Source organism: Tursiops truncatus, chromosome 9 (genome assembly GCF_011762595.2).
Source record: "Tursiops truncatus isolate mTurTru1 chromosome 9, mTurTru1.mat.Y, whole genome shotgun sequence".
Classification (NCBI taxonomy): Eukaryota; Metazoa; Chordata; class Mammalia; order Artiodactyla; family Delphinidae; genus Tursiops; species Tursiops truncatus.
Window position 1 is genome coordinate 82,846,276 of NC_047042.1, and position 17,720 is coordinate 82,863,995.

The 17,720-nt window shown below is 38.7% G+C and overlaps 1 protein-coding gene across 17 annotated transcripts in view; it reads left to right on the plus strand.

Annotated features, from left to right (window-relative positions):
* NRF1 (nuclear respiratory factor 1) overlaps positions 1-17,720 on the plus strand; it is a 137,302-nt gene that overhangs the window by 69,362 nt on the left and 50,220 nt on the right. For 16 of the 17 annotated variants that reach the window (XR_002174125.3, XR_012334067.1, XR_012334068.1 and 13 more), the window contains exons 5-7: positions 3,001-3,141; positions 15,366-15,524; positions 16,544-16,741. Coding sequence is in view for 12 of the 17 variants with exons in the window: in XM_073809930.1 (XP_073666031.1) it covers positions 3,001-3,141; positions 15,366-15,524; positions 16,544-16,741 (498 nt within the window). In the remaining 5 variants the exon portion in view is untranslated. The remainder of the gene's footprint in view (positions 1-3,000; positions 3,142-15,365; positions 15,525-16,543; positions 16,742-17,720) is intronic. The other variant, XM_019924150.3, reaches the window with a different exon arrangement.

Below are 17,720 nucleotides of genomic sequence, written 5' to 3' on the forward strand. Positions count from 1 at the left end.
TGATTTTCTGCTATATTCCTATATACTAGCTATATAATTTGGGGAAGTTACTTAAGCCTGAATTTTCTTATCTGCAAAATGGATATAATGGTAGTTTCTTTATAGAATTATGTGAGAATTAATTGAATAATGTATGCAGTGCATGACACATAGCAAGTGTTCAGTAAATGGTATTTGATTATAATTTATCAGTGTTTCAGAAATTTTAAATGGCAGCAGTATAGAGGATGAATTGGGGGAGGAGAGATTGGTAGGCAGACCGCTGATTTTGTTTTTAAGTGGATTTTAACTTTAATTGTGAAACAAGTTAGTTGACAGCGACATTGGTGTGAAGTGACAAAGGCTTTAGCTATGCTTTTTGGAATAGAAGGTGGAAGTTGGAAAACAAACAAACCTGTATTTCATCATATCTCTGATACCATCAATTATAAGATGCACCATTATTTATGTAGCACCAAAAAAAGAAAAAATGACAAACTCTGACACAATGCTTATTATCACTTAGAATTTTTATTTTATACTTATTGAAAGAGTTCTTTCAGGCTTACTTAGATACAGATTTTAATCATACTGCTTTTGTAAATACATAAAAAGGAAAATGTAAGTGAAATAAATTTCCTATTTCTAAATTTTTTTTTAGCTATTCCTGAAACTTTTTCACACTCACAGTCCAATTCTTCTGGATTACTTCTTGTTTCAGAGTCATCATTGTATGTGTGGTTTCATGTAATATTGTCCTCTGTGCCATCAAGAGCATGGGTGGTGCTTCATTTCTTTAAAAAGAGCTCTACTGTTGTCTCTGAGACTTTTTCCACGCTGCGACAAGTTTGATGCTGGTGCTTTTTGGTCTTACCAGAAGGATCACTGGGGAAGTTATCAGACAACAGCCAAGACTCACATTCCTTTCTGAAATGGTGCTAAATGGTTTGTTGATTTTAAAGGCCAGGGGTTACAGTCATGCCTCCAGGGATAACAGCCATGTTCACATATGTGCAGTCAGTGACTGCTATGCCCCATAACACCTGGTCTACAGCAATTTTAACATGTATTCCAATTTCAGAGGAATGATAAATGTGGTGGTGGTGGGGTTCATCTCAGGATTGATAGATCAGATAGAATTGAAGCCCTAGCTTTTTAATTCTGGGAAAGTTAGTTAACTTTACTAAGCAGACTTAGGAATATTGTGTTCACACCTGAATTTGTAAATTACTCTGAGGGATGCTTTACCAGCTTCTTTTTTTTTTTTTTTTTTTAAATCAAGATTTTTTTAAGGAATTATATAGCACGGGTAAGTTTAGCAAAATGCCTGGATCTGAATTCCTAGAATTCTGCTGACCCATACAAATGGCTGAAATTGTTTCAAACTAGCTAATAATGTAATAATAGTAATAATCTAATGATTTTTTGTTTTTGAATGCCAGGTGTTTCTGCACAATGAAATTTACCCTTATATTATTTTCATTCACTCCTACTATGGGAATACATACTAATATAATGATTTAACCTGATACAGTAAAGTTCAAAGACCATAAACTAGGCTTACTCAGTTTTTCTGTGAGTTGGTAGTGTAAAAACTCTACTTAGGATATAGAAACCTAGAAATCAGAAAATATGTATCCTTAAAGATGCCATGACAACACAGCTGTTTAGTTACAATAAATATATCAGCAGTAATTTTTGAAACTTTCTCTTTTATTGGAAACCAGGATAAAACTGAATCTCTAGAGATAATAATGATTCTACATGTTTGCACTATTTTTCTTTCATCACTTTTATTGTTGATCTATTAGGAAAACTCTGTAAAAGTTGTACATCATAGCCAACAATAATTTTTACTTTTCCATATGCTTGAGGTTGAGTATGGGAATCTTTCTCTTTTAATCTTCATAGTGAGATATTTATAAGGAAGTGTGTGGTGATTGGAGTTCAGTCCACTTAGCAGAAAACCCAGGACTCAGACATTGTCATAACTTCTGGGTAAACCTCATTTTCTCTTACCCTTTTTTTTTCTAAGATAATGGCCTGAGCCCTGAAAGCAAGTTAATTTTCTATCCCATCTTGTCACATTTCTATAATTCCATGGCTTCTTTGTTATCCCCAAAGGTATCCTCATCCCCCTTGTGTATTCTTGTAAGTGAATGAACCCATTATTGGTGGTGGTAGGATCCAGTGTCTGTCTGCCATTTCTGCTCATGATAGAAGAATGTGTACATGTACAATGTGCTGCTGTTAAGTTCTGTTTTTTGAGAGACCTTTCACTGGCAGTGGAAGGAATGGAGTCAGTAACAGTATCTGCTTCAGACCTGGGCTTGTCAGAGTTACAGACGCATCATGGGTTTGAAGTTCACCTCTGTCACCAGGGAGTACCAGAAAGGAGGAGGACTTGACCTGTGGTGCTCTCTCTGGCCCTGGGCCTTACTGATAGTGACACCTATGACACCCAGCTAGTTTTTTTTCTCTGATGCCTTTCAGTGCAGCCTCTTGTACACTTGAATCTCCTATTTGTTTGGTAGTCTAGCTTTGTAGGAAAGTAACGGCATAGGAAAGTTTCAAATAAGTTTCTTAGAGTTTCAGAGACATAAGTCCTCAGTGATCTTGAAAATGATTTTGGTAATTAACTGCCACAGCTAGGTTTTATCAAATGGCCTGGGAAATGCAGAATAATGAATGCCATTCCTGTTAGATCTGGAACAGGTATTGGGGCCAGCATTTACGGAGAAAAGGTGATTTTAACTGAGGAGCAGTATTTCTGTAAAAGATTTTTCCTCTGGCTTCTTTCTACAATTGTTACCTGTAATTTCATCATCTTTTCATTTAATTCTGTACAATGTGATGTCTTTGGGGCCAGCGGGTATTTTTATCTGCTAGCTGTGGACGTGTTTGTTCTTAGGGCTCTGCAATGGCTGAGGGAGGCCCACCCCACCCACTCTCTGGTTGCTTGGCACCAGCCCTCCCTGGTTGTTGGGCATCTTGTTTACTTCTGCCCTTAATTCCCTGCAGGTCCGTAAGTACAAGAGCATGATCCTGGAAGACCTGGAGTCTGCCCTGGCAGAGCACGCCCCTGCGCCACAGGAGGTTAACTCAGAGCTGCCGCCTCTCACCATCGATGGAATTCCAGTCTCTGTGGACAAAATGACTCAGGTAAGGGGCAGGGAGTGAGGTGGCACAGGTGTGGGCGGGCCTCAGATCACTTTTTTTAGTTTTGTCCTCAGTGATATACCACCAGAGTGAGACACAGGCTGGAGTCTGATAGTGAAACAGTAGCAGCCTTGGAAAAGAAAATGTAATGCCAGGAGAATGCTCCAGCCGAGGGCGTGGATATGGTCTTCTACTTCTGTTGGCAGTTTTTTCCTTTCACTTGGGCCCTTGGGTTAGATAAAGAAACTTTTAGCTGGAGTTGGTTTGGACAGGAGACTGTCAGGACTTTGATGAATCACAATCAAGGGGACAAGTAAACTTTCAGTCTCTTTTGGGCTGAGCTGCTCCTCTTTCCATATAACTTCTGAATACCACCACACTATTGCCAAGGAAGGCTTGCAGCTCCAGGGAATAAGAATGGAAAACTCAGAAGGACACCCTCCTGAGTCATTGCTTTCCTCCTCTCCCTTTGAGAGGGGAAGTCAAAATGTACTCAGCCTGATAAATCAACATACCTCAGGGATTTTGCTGAGACTGTCCCTTATAAGTTTTTTAACTTTAAAAGTGATAGCTTGATCGAGATCAAATGCCTTTTTTATGACATCTTTCTACCTTATTTCTTTATTACTACTTCTAGCTTTAAATTCAGTTGTGAGTTTTCTTTCCTTATCTTGTTCAGACTTCCAGCAGCATTTAACATAGTTGATTACTCCTTCCTTCTAAAAATACTTTCTTCTCTTGGTTTCTGTACCCCACCCTCTCCTGAATACCCTCCTGCCTCACCGGGCGCTCCCTCTCAGCTCTGTGCTGGCTCCTCTTCCTCTTCTCACCTGATCAATATTGGCAAGTCCCAGGGCTCTATCTGTTTTTCTCCAAGTAATCTCATCCTGTCCTGTGAGCTTTATATCCCATCTGTATGCTATCTGTACCCCGGCTTATACCACTGTTAGATCTCCAGTACCTAACATGCCTGAAACAGAACCTTTGACTGCCCCCACTCTCCACTCCAAATGTGTTCCTCCCCTGGTATTCCTCATATCAGCTGATGGCACTACGGTCCATCGGGTTGCTCAAGTCCCAGCATAGGAGTCATCCTTGGTTTTGCCCTCACTCCCCCACAAACCTCATCTAATTCATTAGCAAGTCATGTCATTTCATGTCTGAAATGTATTCTGAATCTGACCATTCTTCTCAGTTCCCATCACCACCCTTGCCCAAGCCTTTAGCATCTCATGCATGGACTGTTTCCAGTGATCAGTTCTATTGATCTCCTTTCTACTGCAGTCCACGCTCTACAGAGCCACCAGAGATTTTTTAAAAAACTTAAATCAGGTAATATCACCCTCTTGTTTAAGCCCTTTAATGGCTTTCCACTATTCCTAGAATCAAATTAGACTCTGCCATGGCCTCTGAGACCCTATATTAACCTGGCCTCTTCCAACCTCATTTCTCATTCTCCCCCTCAGTCACTGTGCTCTGGCCACACTCACCCTCTTTCTTCCTGTCAAATACTCCAAGCTCTTTCTTTTACTTTTTCTATTTCCTCTGCCTGAAACATTGTTTTCCCAACTCATTGCATGATTGACCTTATCTTATTCAAAGTCTAACTCAGATATCACCTCCTGAGACAAGCCTTTCTTGATTATCCCATCTAATGAAGCTTTCTCCTCACCACCAAGTTACAGCCTAATACATCCCCTATTTTGTTGTCTTTGTAACACTTACCACTACTTGAAATTATCTTATTTGTTAACATTTATACTTCTGTGTGGTCTGTCTCTTCAGCTAGAATTGAGAGCAAGGGCTTAGTTCTGTTCTTCACTGCTGTCCAGTACAGCTGCCTGGCACCAGATAATATCTGTATTCTAAATGCAGTTGGCCCTCCCTCCATATCCGTGGGTTCTGTATCTGTGGATTCAACTAGCCTCGGATTAAAAATATTGGGGGGAAAATATTGCAGAAAGTTCCAAAAAGCAAAACTTGAATTTGCAGTGCTGCACCTATTTACATAGCTTGTACATTGTATTAGGTATCTTGGTAATATAGAGATGCTGTAAAGTGTATGGGAGGATGTGTGTAGGCTGTGTGCAAATACCGTGCCATTTTATATAAGGGACTTGAGCATCCTCGGATTTTGCTGTCTGTGGTGGGGTCCTGGAACCAATCCCCCGCAGATACCTAGGGGTGACTGTAGTACTCAGTCAATATCTGTTCAGTAAATGACCTAAGAGGCAGAGCAGAAATGAATCCAGGGCGTGGGTAACTGGGTCACAAGTCTCCTGAGTGGGTGTTCACTCACTGCAGACATTGATGCTGCAGCTCAGGAGATGGTGCTTTATTTTTACCTAAGTCTGAACTAACAACTTGGTTTGAAGTAATGCAGTATTTTAGAAATATAATGCTGAATTGTAATCTTTTGATTGTTGGATTCACAGATCTTTCTGTGGACACTTGAAGTATCTGGATAATGGTTCCGAAGGAAAGCGTTATCCAAACTTTTTTCCTGTCATTTCATACCTGCTGTTATTCTATCCCTAGGACCATTCTGACTGGTTAAAGAAAACATAAAGTGAATCTTATCTGATTAATGTACAGAATCTACTCTGTATCTCAGGTAGAAAGTACATCTAAAGCTAACTAAGCTTCTCATTAAGAAGCTTACTTAATCAGAAGTAAGGAGTCATCATTAAGGAGGAGTACACTATGTTTAGGTAAACTCCTCTCCTGCGATGGGCATGTTTTGCTTCTTTGTCAACATTTGGTGTGTTAGGTTGAAATAATCTGAGGTTTTTATTATATTAAATCATGGCTACTGATAATTAGGAAAATTTGGGGATGGTCACAGAAGTCAGAGCAAACAGTTTAATTTCACATTGGAGGTAAAACATTTAAAACTGTTGTTTTCCATTTTTATGAAATATGCACTCAGTAGAGCTTGGTGCAGTGGTACATCCAAGGGAAGCTGATACTGAGTAATGAGTCGGTCTCAGAGGTACTTTGTTGGATGCATCTTGTTGGATGCATCTTCTTTATTGTTGTACATTCCCTCCTTACCCGTCTCACCACAGATGACGAGTAAAAAATAACGCATAACAAATAAAACAAACATGGTGAGGAGGAGTGAGCAGGGTGATGAAGAACCCAGCTTCCAGCTGAACAGGAATTTCTGAGGAGTCGGATCCTGCGGTTGCTCCCCCCACAACCCTTTTTTTTTTTTTAAATTGTGTTTTATTTTGTTTTCCTTAAATATTTGCTTTCTTCTTAATGTTAGCAAAACACCTTTTTTTTTTTTTTAACTTATTGATCCTAAAGCCTTTCACTATTAATGGTAGTAAAAGCAGGGTTCTATTTCAAACCAAACCTAGATAGGCAAGGTTATGGGAATATAACGCATCATCAATAGAATATACATTGGTACAATTTTTCCAGAGGGCAGGTTGGCAAAATTTTAAATGTGCATGTCATGCCCTCCAAGTAAGCAAAGATGTATGCTCATGGCATTGTTTACAGTAGGAAAGTCTGAGAACAGTGTGATTGAATAAATTATAATAGTGGTGTTTAGAATTTACATGGAAAGAAGAGCAGTTTAGCCCAAAAAAGAGACTATTAGTGACTGTGCAGTGAAATATTAGACACTAAAAATGATGATTTGCTCTCTGTTGCAGTAGAATAATACTGTGGTATATTAAATTAAAAACTAGTTATAAAATAGCATTTCTTATGTACTCTAATTTGAGGGGTTTAGGGTTTTATTTTTGTTTGTTTTCTTCTACTTGGGGCGGGGACGGCTAGATTCCCACCCCCCCCAGGGAATACAAGATTGAGTTAATTGATCTCATTTGTTTAAAACATGCACACGAAACTTGCCTGTATGTGTGTGAGTGTGTGTGAAACTTTAGATGGATATACACCAATATATTAACAGTGATTATATATGTGTGGTGGCATTATGGGTGATTTTCAGTGTTTTGTCTAATAAGCATGAATTTCTTTTATAACCATAGAAACCCCAAATTGAATTTTTTAAAGTGTAAGTTTGTTGATGTTTCTGCTTTGTTTTGTCCAATGATTTTTTAATGTTCCAGTGAAGATGTCAACTCTTTTCTCTCTCTCTCTCTCTCTCTCTCTCTCTCTCTCTCTCTTATTTTTCTCTTCTGTAGCTACTGTGTATTGGAAGGCACAACACTAAGTTCTTTACGGGAGTATCTCATTTAAACCTTGCTCTCCAGTGTGTGTGTGTGTGTGTGAGAGAGAGAGAGAGAGAGAGAGAGAGAGAGAGAGAGAGTGTGTGTGTGTGTGTGTGTGTGTGTGTGTGTGTGTGTGTGTGTAATTTCTATTATAGTCAAGGAAGAAGAGCTCAGATATGGTCTGTAGCCATAAAGGACAACGTAAGTTTAAGTGGACACCAATTCTAGAGTTGAAACCATATGGATAATTCATGACTTCCTTGAAGTGATAAAATTCCAGAATTATAAAAGTGCACTGGAATAGAGATGGACTTTGGGTTAACCAGACAGCTCTATTAATCATCTTATCTGCACTGAATGCTATGGAGATAACTAATGTTTATATTGATGACCCTAATTTACAAGTATAATTCCATATACAATCCTAAGATGAGTTGTGAATCATCCAAAGAGAGTAAATTATATTCAATATTGTTCTAAAGTTATGTGTCCCATTATTTTAATTCTTTACAAATTAGGAAGTTAGCTGGAAGATCTAGTCTTTAAATCCCCGTTCTACTACATAGTAGCCTTGGTTCTCAGTTTCATCTTATGAAAGTGAGAATAATACCTGCCCTCCTACCTTATGGAGTTGGAGGAAGAAAAAATGAGATGTTATATTGGAAAGTACTTTGAAAACTAAGGAATTACACAAAGGTATTATTACTAATTATTAATACTAGTTATATACGTTACCTATATTAACTTTTGAATAATCTGAACATACCATTTCTCACCCATTTTTCACTTAGAGCAAGTTAATGAACCTAGATTTTTTTTTTTTTTTTTTGCTCAGCAGTGAAGTGGCCAATACAGGTCATAATGTATTAAAAAACTGAGGCATAAAGAGAGGAAGCAGCCTATGAAGCAAGCTAGTGACAAACAAATAGAACTTACGGTGGAGTCCACATTGGCAGTGCTTTCTTCTGCCTCTCTCTCTCCTCCTGCCCCCATTACTGTCTCTCCCTCTTTTTTTCAATGAAACTATACTGCCATCATCGCTCAGACTGAGTATCTCTGGTAATCTACACTGGACAGTTAACTGTTGTAAAAGAATTTCTTGACTTGCTCCTATGCAACTATACTTGCTCCTTGCAACTATCAAAATTGTCTTCTGCAACAGGTTGAAGTTACATATAACATAGTATCTTAAATTCTGTGTGAGCTGAATGTCCTGATTCTTTCAGGAAGCGGCTCTGTAGTTGTGGTTTTTGTTGTGTTTTGCTTGTTGGTTTTGATAAAAGTGTAATTCTATACGAGTAAATAAAATGTTTACCTGAAAAGCTTCTGTTTTTACTATTATAAATATATCTTGATTCTGAGAAAGCCTTTTCTGGTGTATGTGGTAAAAAACACATAGCTCTGCAATATTTTTAGTGAAAAAATGAAAACTTGAATTTCTAGGCACCTTTAAGAATAGTGGCTAGGGGCTAGAGCCTATCCCATTTCTGTCTGCCTCTTTTGTGTAAGAATTGAAGGAGGTTGAGAAAAGGCTTAGGAGAAGAAATCATTAATATGGTATAGATTCTGCAATCGCATTTACAATGAAATAATGAAGTCATCTTTTTCAGAGATTTTGAAAGCCAGGTCAGCAAAATTTTCTTGGATACTTCAGACCAGAGACCAGAGGATGGGCTAAATTGTGCTTCTCAAACTTCAGTATGCATAGGAATCACCTGAGAGTCTTGTTTGTTTAAATGCAGATTGTGAATCAGTAGGACTGGAGTGGGACCTGAGATTCTGCTTTCTAACTTCTAGGTGATGCCAATGCTGCTGACTCACAGACTACACTTTTTTGGTTTTTTTTTCACCTCTCTATTGGAGTATAATTGCTTTACAGTGGTGTGTTAGTTTCTGCTTTATAACAAAGTGAATCAGCTGTGCATATACGTATATCCCCATATCTCCTCCCTCTTGCGTCTCCCTCCCACCCTCCCTATCCCACCCCTCTAGGTGGTTACAGAGCACCGAGCTGATCTCCCTGTGCTATGCGGCTGCTTCCCACTAGCTATCTATTTTACATTTGGTAGTGTATATAAGTCCATGCCACTCTCGCACTTCGTCCCAGTTTACCCTTCCCCCTCCCCGTGTCCTCAAGTCCATTCTCTACGACAGACTACATTTTGAGTTAAAGGACTTGTATTGTTTCTTATAGAGTCTTTAAGCAATAATTATGATTTTGCTAGTGGAAAATCAGTTATGTTCTTTACCACATTTGAGTCCTATGGGAGTCTCTTGTTCTTGGGAGGTTGTTAATCTTTTTGGACTTTGTATTAGAAGAGATCCAGGCAAAGAATATAATTATAGAAAAAATATCTCTGGAAAGACCAGTCCAGTATTACTGGTTAAAATCCACTCCTTTTCCCCCTCTCCCTTTCCTCTCCTCCCTTGAACTTATTGCCCTCCTGTTACTCTCACTGGGGCAATCTTCGTTGCTTTAATATTCCCTTGGAGTGATGATGCAACAGGATAGAAATTCTTTACAAGTTTTCAGGGGAAACCTTCAGAAGCACTCAACACAGCGACTGTTTCTTTGAAAGAAATTATTCACAGGGATTGACATGTTTTACTTAGAAAACATTCATCAGTTATCAGTTTAGGTTTTTTGAGTATTGTTTTGTTTTGAAAAAGCATAGATCTGGCCTCTTCTACCTAAAGAGTAGAAAATTATGCTAAGTGAAATATACCAAACACAGGGACAAATATTTTGTGATTCCACTTACATGAGGTATCTAGAGTGAGCAAATTCATAAAGACAAAGTAGAATAGATGTTACCAGCGGTTGGGGGAAGTAGAAATGGGGAATTATTGTTTAATAGGTACAGAGTTTTTGTTTGATGATGAATTCGTTCTGGAAATAGTGGTGTTGGTTGTACAACATTGTGAGTGTACTTAGTGCCACTGAATTGTACATTGTAGAATGGTAAATTTCATGGTATGTATATTTTACTACAATTAAAAAAATTTTTTTTAAAGAAGAAGGGCTGGATAAAAAGTATTTAAATTAGTTCAGTGGTCCTTAAACTGGCTGCACAGTAGAACCACCTGGGGAACTTAAAATCCTAGTGCCCAGGCCACACTCCAGACCAATTAAGTCAGAATCTTTGGGGATGAGATGTAGGCTTCTGCAGTGTTTAAACTCCCCGGGCAATTCCAGTGTGCAGCCAACTTTGAGAACCACTGTTGTAGATCACAGTTCCCAGCTGTTTCTCCTACTGTTGTGTCAGAATCTATGTGCAGAGTAGGCTTTTCTTACTGTCTGAAATGATCAAAAAAGGTTGATGTATATGATGCCACTCCACATTTTGTAAATTTTAGGTAAACAGGATGAGATTAAGGGAATATGATAGAACGCAGCATATTTTGAGAGTAAAATAATTGAGGGGTATATTCAGGAATACCAAGAGCAGGGAGCACGCATATAAATTCCATATTCAGGACAGAACTAGATTAGGGAAAAGTAGTTGCATATTATATGACAGAATAGCTAGAACAGATTAATATTTCTTTCAAATTAATAAGAAAATTAGAAAAATAAGCAAAGCATTACGAACAGTTGTAAAAAGGAAAAATAGTCAGTAAACGTAAAAAGAGTCTCAGCCTCACTAGTAATGAAAATTAAATCATTTCCCTAACATCCGATGAGCCAAAATAAGAAAGCAGGGTAATTAAAAAATGTGAAGGCGACCCCTGGGGCTGCACGTGAACCCCCAGGCGCCCTGTGGCCTCGAGGCAGCTGGCAGGCAGGGGTCAGGACCTGCCCCAGCCTAGAGGCTGTGGACAATATACAGGTGACAGAGCTAGGCTCTCATTTCCTTTTGGAAGCAAAATGAAGGAAAAACATGAAAACAAATTAAAGATTTAAAGCTTTTTTTTTTTTTTTTTAACCTGTGAAGGGAGGTTTTGAAATAATGGGTATTGTTCTGTACCATTGGTGGGAATAGGATTGACAAAGTCTTTTAGGAGGACAGTTAGGCAGTATCTATTAAAATGCATATACACTTTAACCAGCAATTCCACTTTTCTGCTACAGAAATACTCACAGGTGTGTTCAAAGAAGCATGTACAAGCACTGTAAACAACCTAAAAGTTTATCAATAGGAGAATGGTTAAATAAAATGGAAAAATCTATACTGTGGATACTAAGCAACTGTTTCTTTAAAAATGAGATTATTCTAGTTGTACTACTGTGAGAAGATGTCTATGGCAAAATGTTGAGTAGAAAAAGTGAGTTATACTAAAATATGTGAATACGTGTGTTTTCTTTCATCACATAAAACTGCCTTTCCAGCACGTATTTATGTAAATGCATAGAATTTGGCCTGTACGAAAGGATGTTCATCAAATTGATGCCTCTGGACAGGTGACTAGATTGGGGAAGGGTAGATCAAAAAGAGAGCTTTGACTTTATCTGTGTTATTTAAATTTTTATACAAAAGAGTACAACTAGGATAAGGTAGCAGAAACTGACTAATCTGAGACTCCTTCAAAGAGAAGGTGGAATTTTAAGAGCATTTTGATTAATGGGAGGGAGACAGTGTAATGGGTAGATGGGGTATGGAGATAGAGAAGCAGAAGTGTTGGCTTGAGAGAGGAGTGTCTTCATTGGCTGTCCCTTGAATTCTCTAATTTTATCTTTCCTTCCAAACTTGTTCTTCCCATGTTTCTATGGGAATGTGTTTTATGGGAAAATGCGATTAAGAGAAACCAGTGTTTCTGCTAGCACTACTACCAAACATGGGGATATAGGATTGGTGTTTCTACTAAGGAAAGCCACTTTCATTATCTCTATGAACAGAGGTCAGTGGTACAAATAATTACCAAAAGTGAGCAAAAAAATCATTTTGCTTTTATTTTCTAATGCCCTTTAAATATCCATTTGCATATGATTGGGACTGTCAACCTGGAAGTTCATAATTTTAAATTACAGTTATGAAGCCACAGTCCGAAAATTCTTCACTTTTCCTTCCCTGCTACATTGCTGTTTTCCTGTAGGGTATAGAAAACATCACCTTTCAATGTGGTTTGATTTTAGCTACCTTCTCTTTAAATCTGTTACATATTCTCTGATCTCTTCAGTAGATATGGAGTTGGCAAACATTTTGCTTTGAAAGGCCGTTTCTTGGTTACTGAACCTAAATGGACATCTGGAGCCTCAAAATTCCTCATCTCGGGTACATGCAGAGCAAAGAGAGAGGAAATGGGAGGAGAAGGGTACTTGGGAATATATAAGGATAATGCATTGTTGGACAGCAAAGTAACAAAATTTACAAGTGGAAAATTTCTAGCATAATAAGAAATATTGTTTCATTTTGGCCAGATTAAAACTTTCAGTTTTAGAAAATCTTTTTTTTAAACCATCTGTGATTTCCACATAATCTTTACTATTGATTGCCACTGGCATGAATTTAATATCTTTTTTCTTTGCTGAGTGTGCCCTGGAAGGAGTGGTATTTTCTACTCTCTGCTGGTTTGAGGTGGACTTACTGACCACGCCGGGCACTTGAAGCCCATCTAGAGCCCTAAATTAGAATGAGAGGCCGGGAAAGCTTGTTGCAGCCCAATTAAAGGATAGCCGGAGAGGATAGGCTTTACCTTTGCTGATCCTGTTGATTGTCTCCCCTGCGGATTAAAGACAAACCTTCCTTAACAAGCGCATTGAGTAGCTTGGGTTTCCAAAACTCTCCAGGACCAGTAATTAATCCAACTGGTAATGAGAGCACAGTGCTGAATTCTGGAAAGGAATCATTTAACTCTTTCTATACTGGACAGCTCATTTACCCTTATTAATATCCCTTTATTAGCACTAGTTATTTGGGACAGTATGAAAATAGTCTGGTGGAAAATTGCTTCTTTCAGTGAAGTCACATTATCTTTGCACTTAAAAGCAAAGATTGTCCTTCATCTCTAAACTGTGCAGTCTTGAAAAGTTAACTTTTGTAGTAGAAAGAGCTTTTTGCCTCTTGTTTGATGTAGGGGCAAATTTTGTACAGTTGATAGTTACTACTTTAAAAAGCTAAGATCTGACTCTGAATTAGAACTTATTAATTTCACTCTGGGCCCATTTTTTTAACTTAATGAGGTTTTTGCCTGTGGAAGTAACCTTTCCTTTGTGCTGCTTCCGTTTCTCCTGCCTCTCATATTAGCCTCTACTGTCTTCTTCCTGGGGCTTTGAAACATTTCCCATCCAGAAATTCTAGCACATAAAACATCTTTTAAAAACTTTCATTTTTTGTTAATTTAGAGATATTTGGCCTTCTTATTTCATTATCTCCTCACTCTGCTGGGCGTGGATATAAAGAACTCTCCTTTTGGAGACTGGTAATGGGATTAAAAGAGAGAGGAAGACTTATAAAAGTCTGTGGTATGAGTTTATTTTGTTTATGCATCTGAGAAAGCTATTATTTCTTTATATGAAGAAATATAAATATTGTGTGTGAGGACTAAGCCTTTTCCTTCTCTATATAACTGAGGCTAGAAAAAGACACTCCCAGGAAGCCAGGATAAAGGGAAAAATGACTTTGAGATGCACTTTCTTAAAATAACTGAAGAAGTGACCTCATGAGCCAGCTGATAGCCTGGGTTCGCAAATGGATACATTTCTATTAGCCTGCTGCTTGATGCCACAGAGCCAAATATATAACGGAGTATATAATACCCTATCCTGCAGGCAGGAGACTGTCTGGGAGATGGGGGGTACTTAGATGGAGGTGAAATGGCAGGCTTGGGGCAAGAATTAGCGATGTAAGTACAGTCAGCAAGAACTATCTTTATTAGGTAAACATTACTGATTTGGTTTCATGCTTCCCTGTTATGTACTAATTTCTGTCATCTTCTGGTAAAATAGTATTTAAATGAGAACACTTGATATTTAAATAGGCTCTTTAATACAAGTTTTGCTGTACTCATTATCTCATTAATACTTAAGTATTCCCATTTCTATTTTTTTTCTTTCTCTATTTTACGGCTACAAGCCCGTGTCCTTGCGTGTGACTCATGCTAAAATTGTCCTCTCCTTTTGGTCTTAAGAGGCACTATGAGTGTGTTCTTAGATGAAGGATGCTGCTTATCTCTGGTGTGCTATAGACCACCAGGTTCAAAGGAAAGCAGTAGGTCTGAGGAGGAAGATTATAACTTGATAAACTGCTTCTCTTGCCAAAAATCATTGTCAGCAATTGAGAATATTCACAAAGTAGGCTCCCCTTCTCCCCCAGTATACACACACAGCGTGGTTACCATGCCAGGCGATAAAGAAAGGTAGTTGTTTCTGTGGTTTAACATCTGTCTGGTCTGGATTTGATTTGTAAAATAAATTTGAATGAAATTCATTAAGATCAACACATGCTTCATTATGTAGATCTATATGTCAGACTCATAGACATTGGACTATCTTACTGGAAACTTTTTAGAAGAGTTTTAGGGTTATTTTCCCTTTTTATTAAGTAAAGCCCATTTATTTTCATATATTTTGTGACCAATCATGTTACCAAACTCTCATTGTTTATAGTAGTTTTTTCATTTTATTCTCTGGGGATTTCCAGATACACAGTCATACCATTTACAAATAGTGGTGATTTTATCTGTTCGTCACCTCTTATTTCTCTCATCTAATTGTTCTGATTACTACCTCCAGAACAACATGTTGAAGACACGTTGACCTTGACACCATAAATGCATGGACGTTCTAGGAGGGAAATAAGCTATAGCATCAATAGTACCTTAGGGGGCGGAAATCAAACATGGGGACAGATATTCTTGATCTTATAGGAGCAAGTGTATGAAATACAGCTTAAGATGTACTTTACCAACATATGTATAATTCTCCATCACCCATGGAGCTATAGTGACCTATGAGAAACAGACGGTTCTCACAGTCACATTTTGGGGCTCTCCATAACCCTCCAGGAAGGCTGTCTTTTATAATCTTAGAATTTGTTGGGAGGCACAAACACATCCCAGACGTCTTTCATGACTACTGATGACCACACTCTTGTTCTCCAGGCCCAGCTTCGGGCGTTTATTCCAGAGATGCTGAAGTACTCCACAGGTCGGGGAAAACCAGGCTGGGGTAAAGAAAGCTGCAAGCCCATCTGGTGGCCTGAAGATATCCCATGGGCAAACGTTCGGAGCGATGTCCGCACAGAAGAGCAAAAGCAGAGGGTGAGGGTTCCTCTGGCCTGAGTTTCCTATTGCTTTTCCATTCTGAATCAACCACCTCATTTTTATTATTCTACTTCTTATGCTATAAAGTCTAAAAACATTTGTGTAATAGTCAAACCTATCCCCCAAAAGAGGTTTGATATTCTCTGATTTATAGCCTTTCCCATTCATCACTCCATCACTGTAAAGACTTGGGATGGCTCTGTGAATTTACACTTCTCTCTACATAGTTGCCTTTTGGAGCAGTTTTAATTTTATAAGGTGCTTGGAAAAACTAACGAAACTTGAAGTAAAAGGTATTAATCACTTTGAAGACTTGAAATGTCCTTATTTCTGATTAGCAAGCATCACTGTTGAAAATATAAATATAGAGAGATGTGAAGTTAGTGAAGTCTGCTGATAATGAAACTTATTTTAAAAAAGAAGAAAGACTAAACCAGATGTCCTCCCTTACTTGTTCTGCATATTCATTTTTTTCAGTTAGCTTTAAAAATCTACTGAGGATCTCAAATAAAGGGACTTCCCTGGTGGTCCAGTGGTTAAGACTCCACACTCCCAATGCAGGGGGCCCGGGTTCGATCCCTGGTCAGGGAACTAGGTCCCTCATGCTGCAACTAAGAGCCCACATGCCACAACTGAAGATCCCACATGCTGCAACGAAGATCCCGTGTGCCACAACAGCAGACCTGGCACAACCAAATAAATAAATATTTTTTAAAATCTTAAATAAAATTCTTGATGAAAGAGTAACCTTCTTCTGTGAGAAGTTTAACAGTTGGCCTCAGGAAAACCCAAAAGTTAAACCCGACTTTGATCAGGAAGGAAACCAGTGTGAAATTGTTGGTACTTGGTGCTGAATTTCTTTATGTCCAAATCGGTCTGTGGGAAATAATCCTGAGAGAGTTACTCCATGCAAGTTTGGTTTGGTTTGATAAATAAGCAGCTGCTTATTCCACAGTAGAACTGAATAACCAACATTCTTTGTGACTTAATGTGCTTTTCTGGTCTTTTGATGACAGGTTTCATGGACCCAGGCACTACGGACCATAGTTAAAAACTGTTATAAACAGCATGGGCGGGAGGACCTTTTGTATGCTTTTGAAGATCAGCAAACACAAACACAGGCCACAACCACACACAGTATAGCCCATCTTGTACCATCACAGACTGTAGTCCAGACCTTTAGTAACCCTGATGGCACTGTCTCGCTTATCCAGGTGAGTAAAGTAAACCTTCTGGTTACCAGATTGTGATTTCTGAGGCAGATCAGTGGGCACCTCACCTCAGACTGGAGAAAGTTGTCTTTTTTTAAAAAATTTATTTAATTTATTTATTTTTGGCTGCGTTGGGTCTTCATTGCTGTGTGCTGGCTTTCTGTAGTTGCAGCGAGTGGGGGCTACTCTTTGTTGTGCGTGGGCTTCTCATTGTGGTGGCTTCTCTTGTTGCGGAGCATGGGCTCTAGGCGCATGGGCTTCAGTAGTTGTGGCACGTGGGCTCAGTAGTTGTGGCTCGCATGCTCTAGAGTGCAGGCTCAGTAGTTGTGGCACGTGGGCTCAGTAGTTGTGGCTCGCATGCTCTAGAGCTCAGGCTCAGTAGTTGTGGCACACGGACTTAGTTGCTCTGTGGCATATGGGATCTTCCCAGACCAGGTCTCAAACCCATGTCCCCTGCATTGGCAGGCGGATTCTTAACCACTGCGCCACCAGGGAAGCCCAAGAAAGTTGTCTTTATATAAATTCTTGTATTAATTTTATACAGCTCCCCAAGATCTTCCTACCTGAACTCTATTTTTTGAATAATATTTTAAATTGTTTGCATTTTGCTAAATACAAAGCTATAGATAGCATTTCTAGACATTTCCAAATCAAAGCACTGTAAAAATGGCTTCTTTTTTTTTTTACCATTTCACTCTCTCAGTGGCCAGGAAATATTCCTTCTGAATTACCACTTCTGAGGTGAAACGCAATTTGTTGGTAGATAGAGGGAGCGTCTAAAATTCAGATTGGGGAGAGAGTAGAAAGTTGGTTGACTGACACTGGGCACCAATGATGAAACATGATGGCTTCTCATAGTGACTTATATGGTTGAAGTAAAACTCTGAAACTCATGTTAGTGTCTGAGATGTGATTTTAGTAATTCGTTTCATATTACAAGGCATATTAATCATTACCTCTGCTGAATTTGGGATTATCTGAA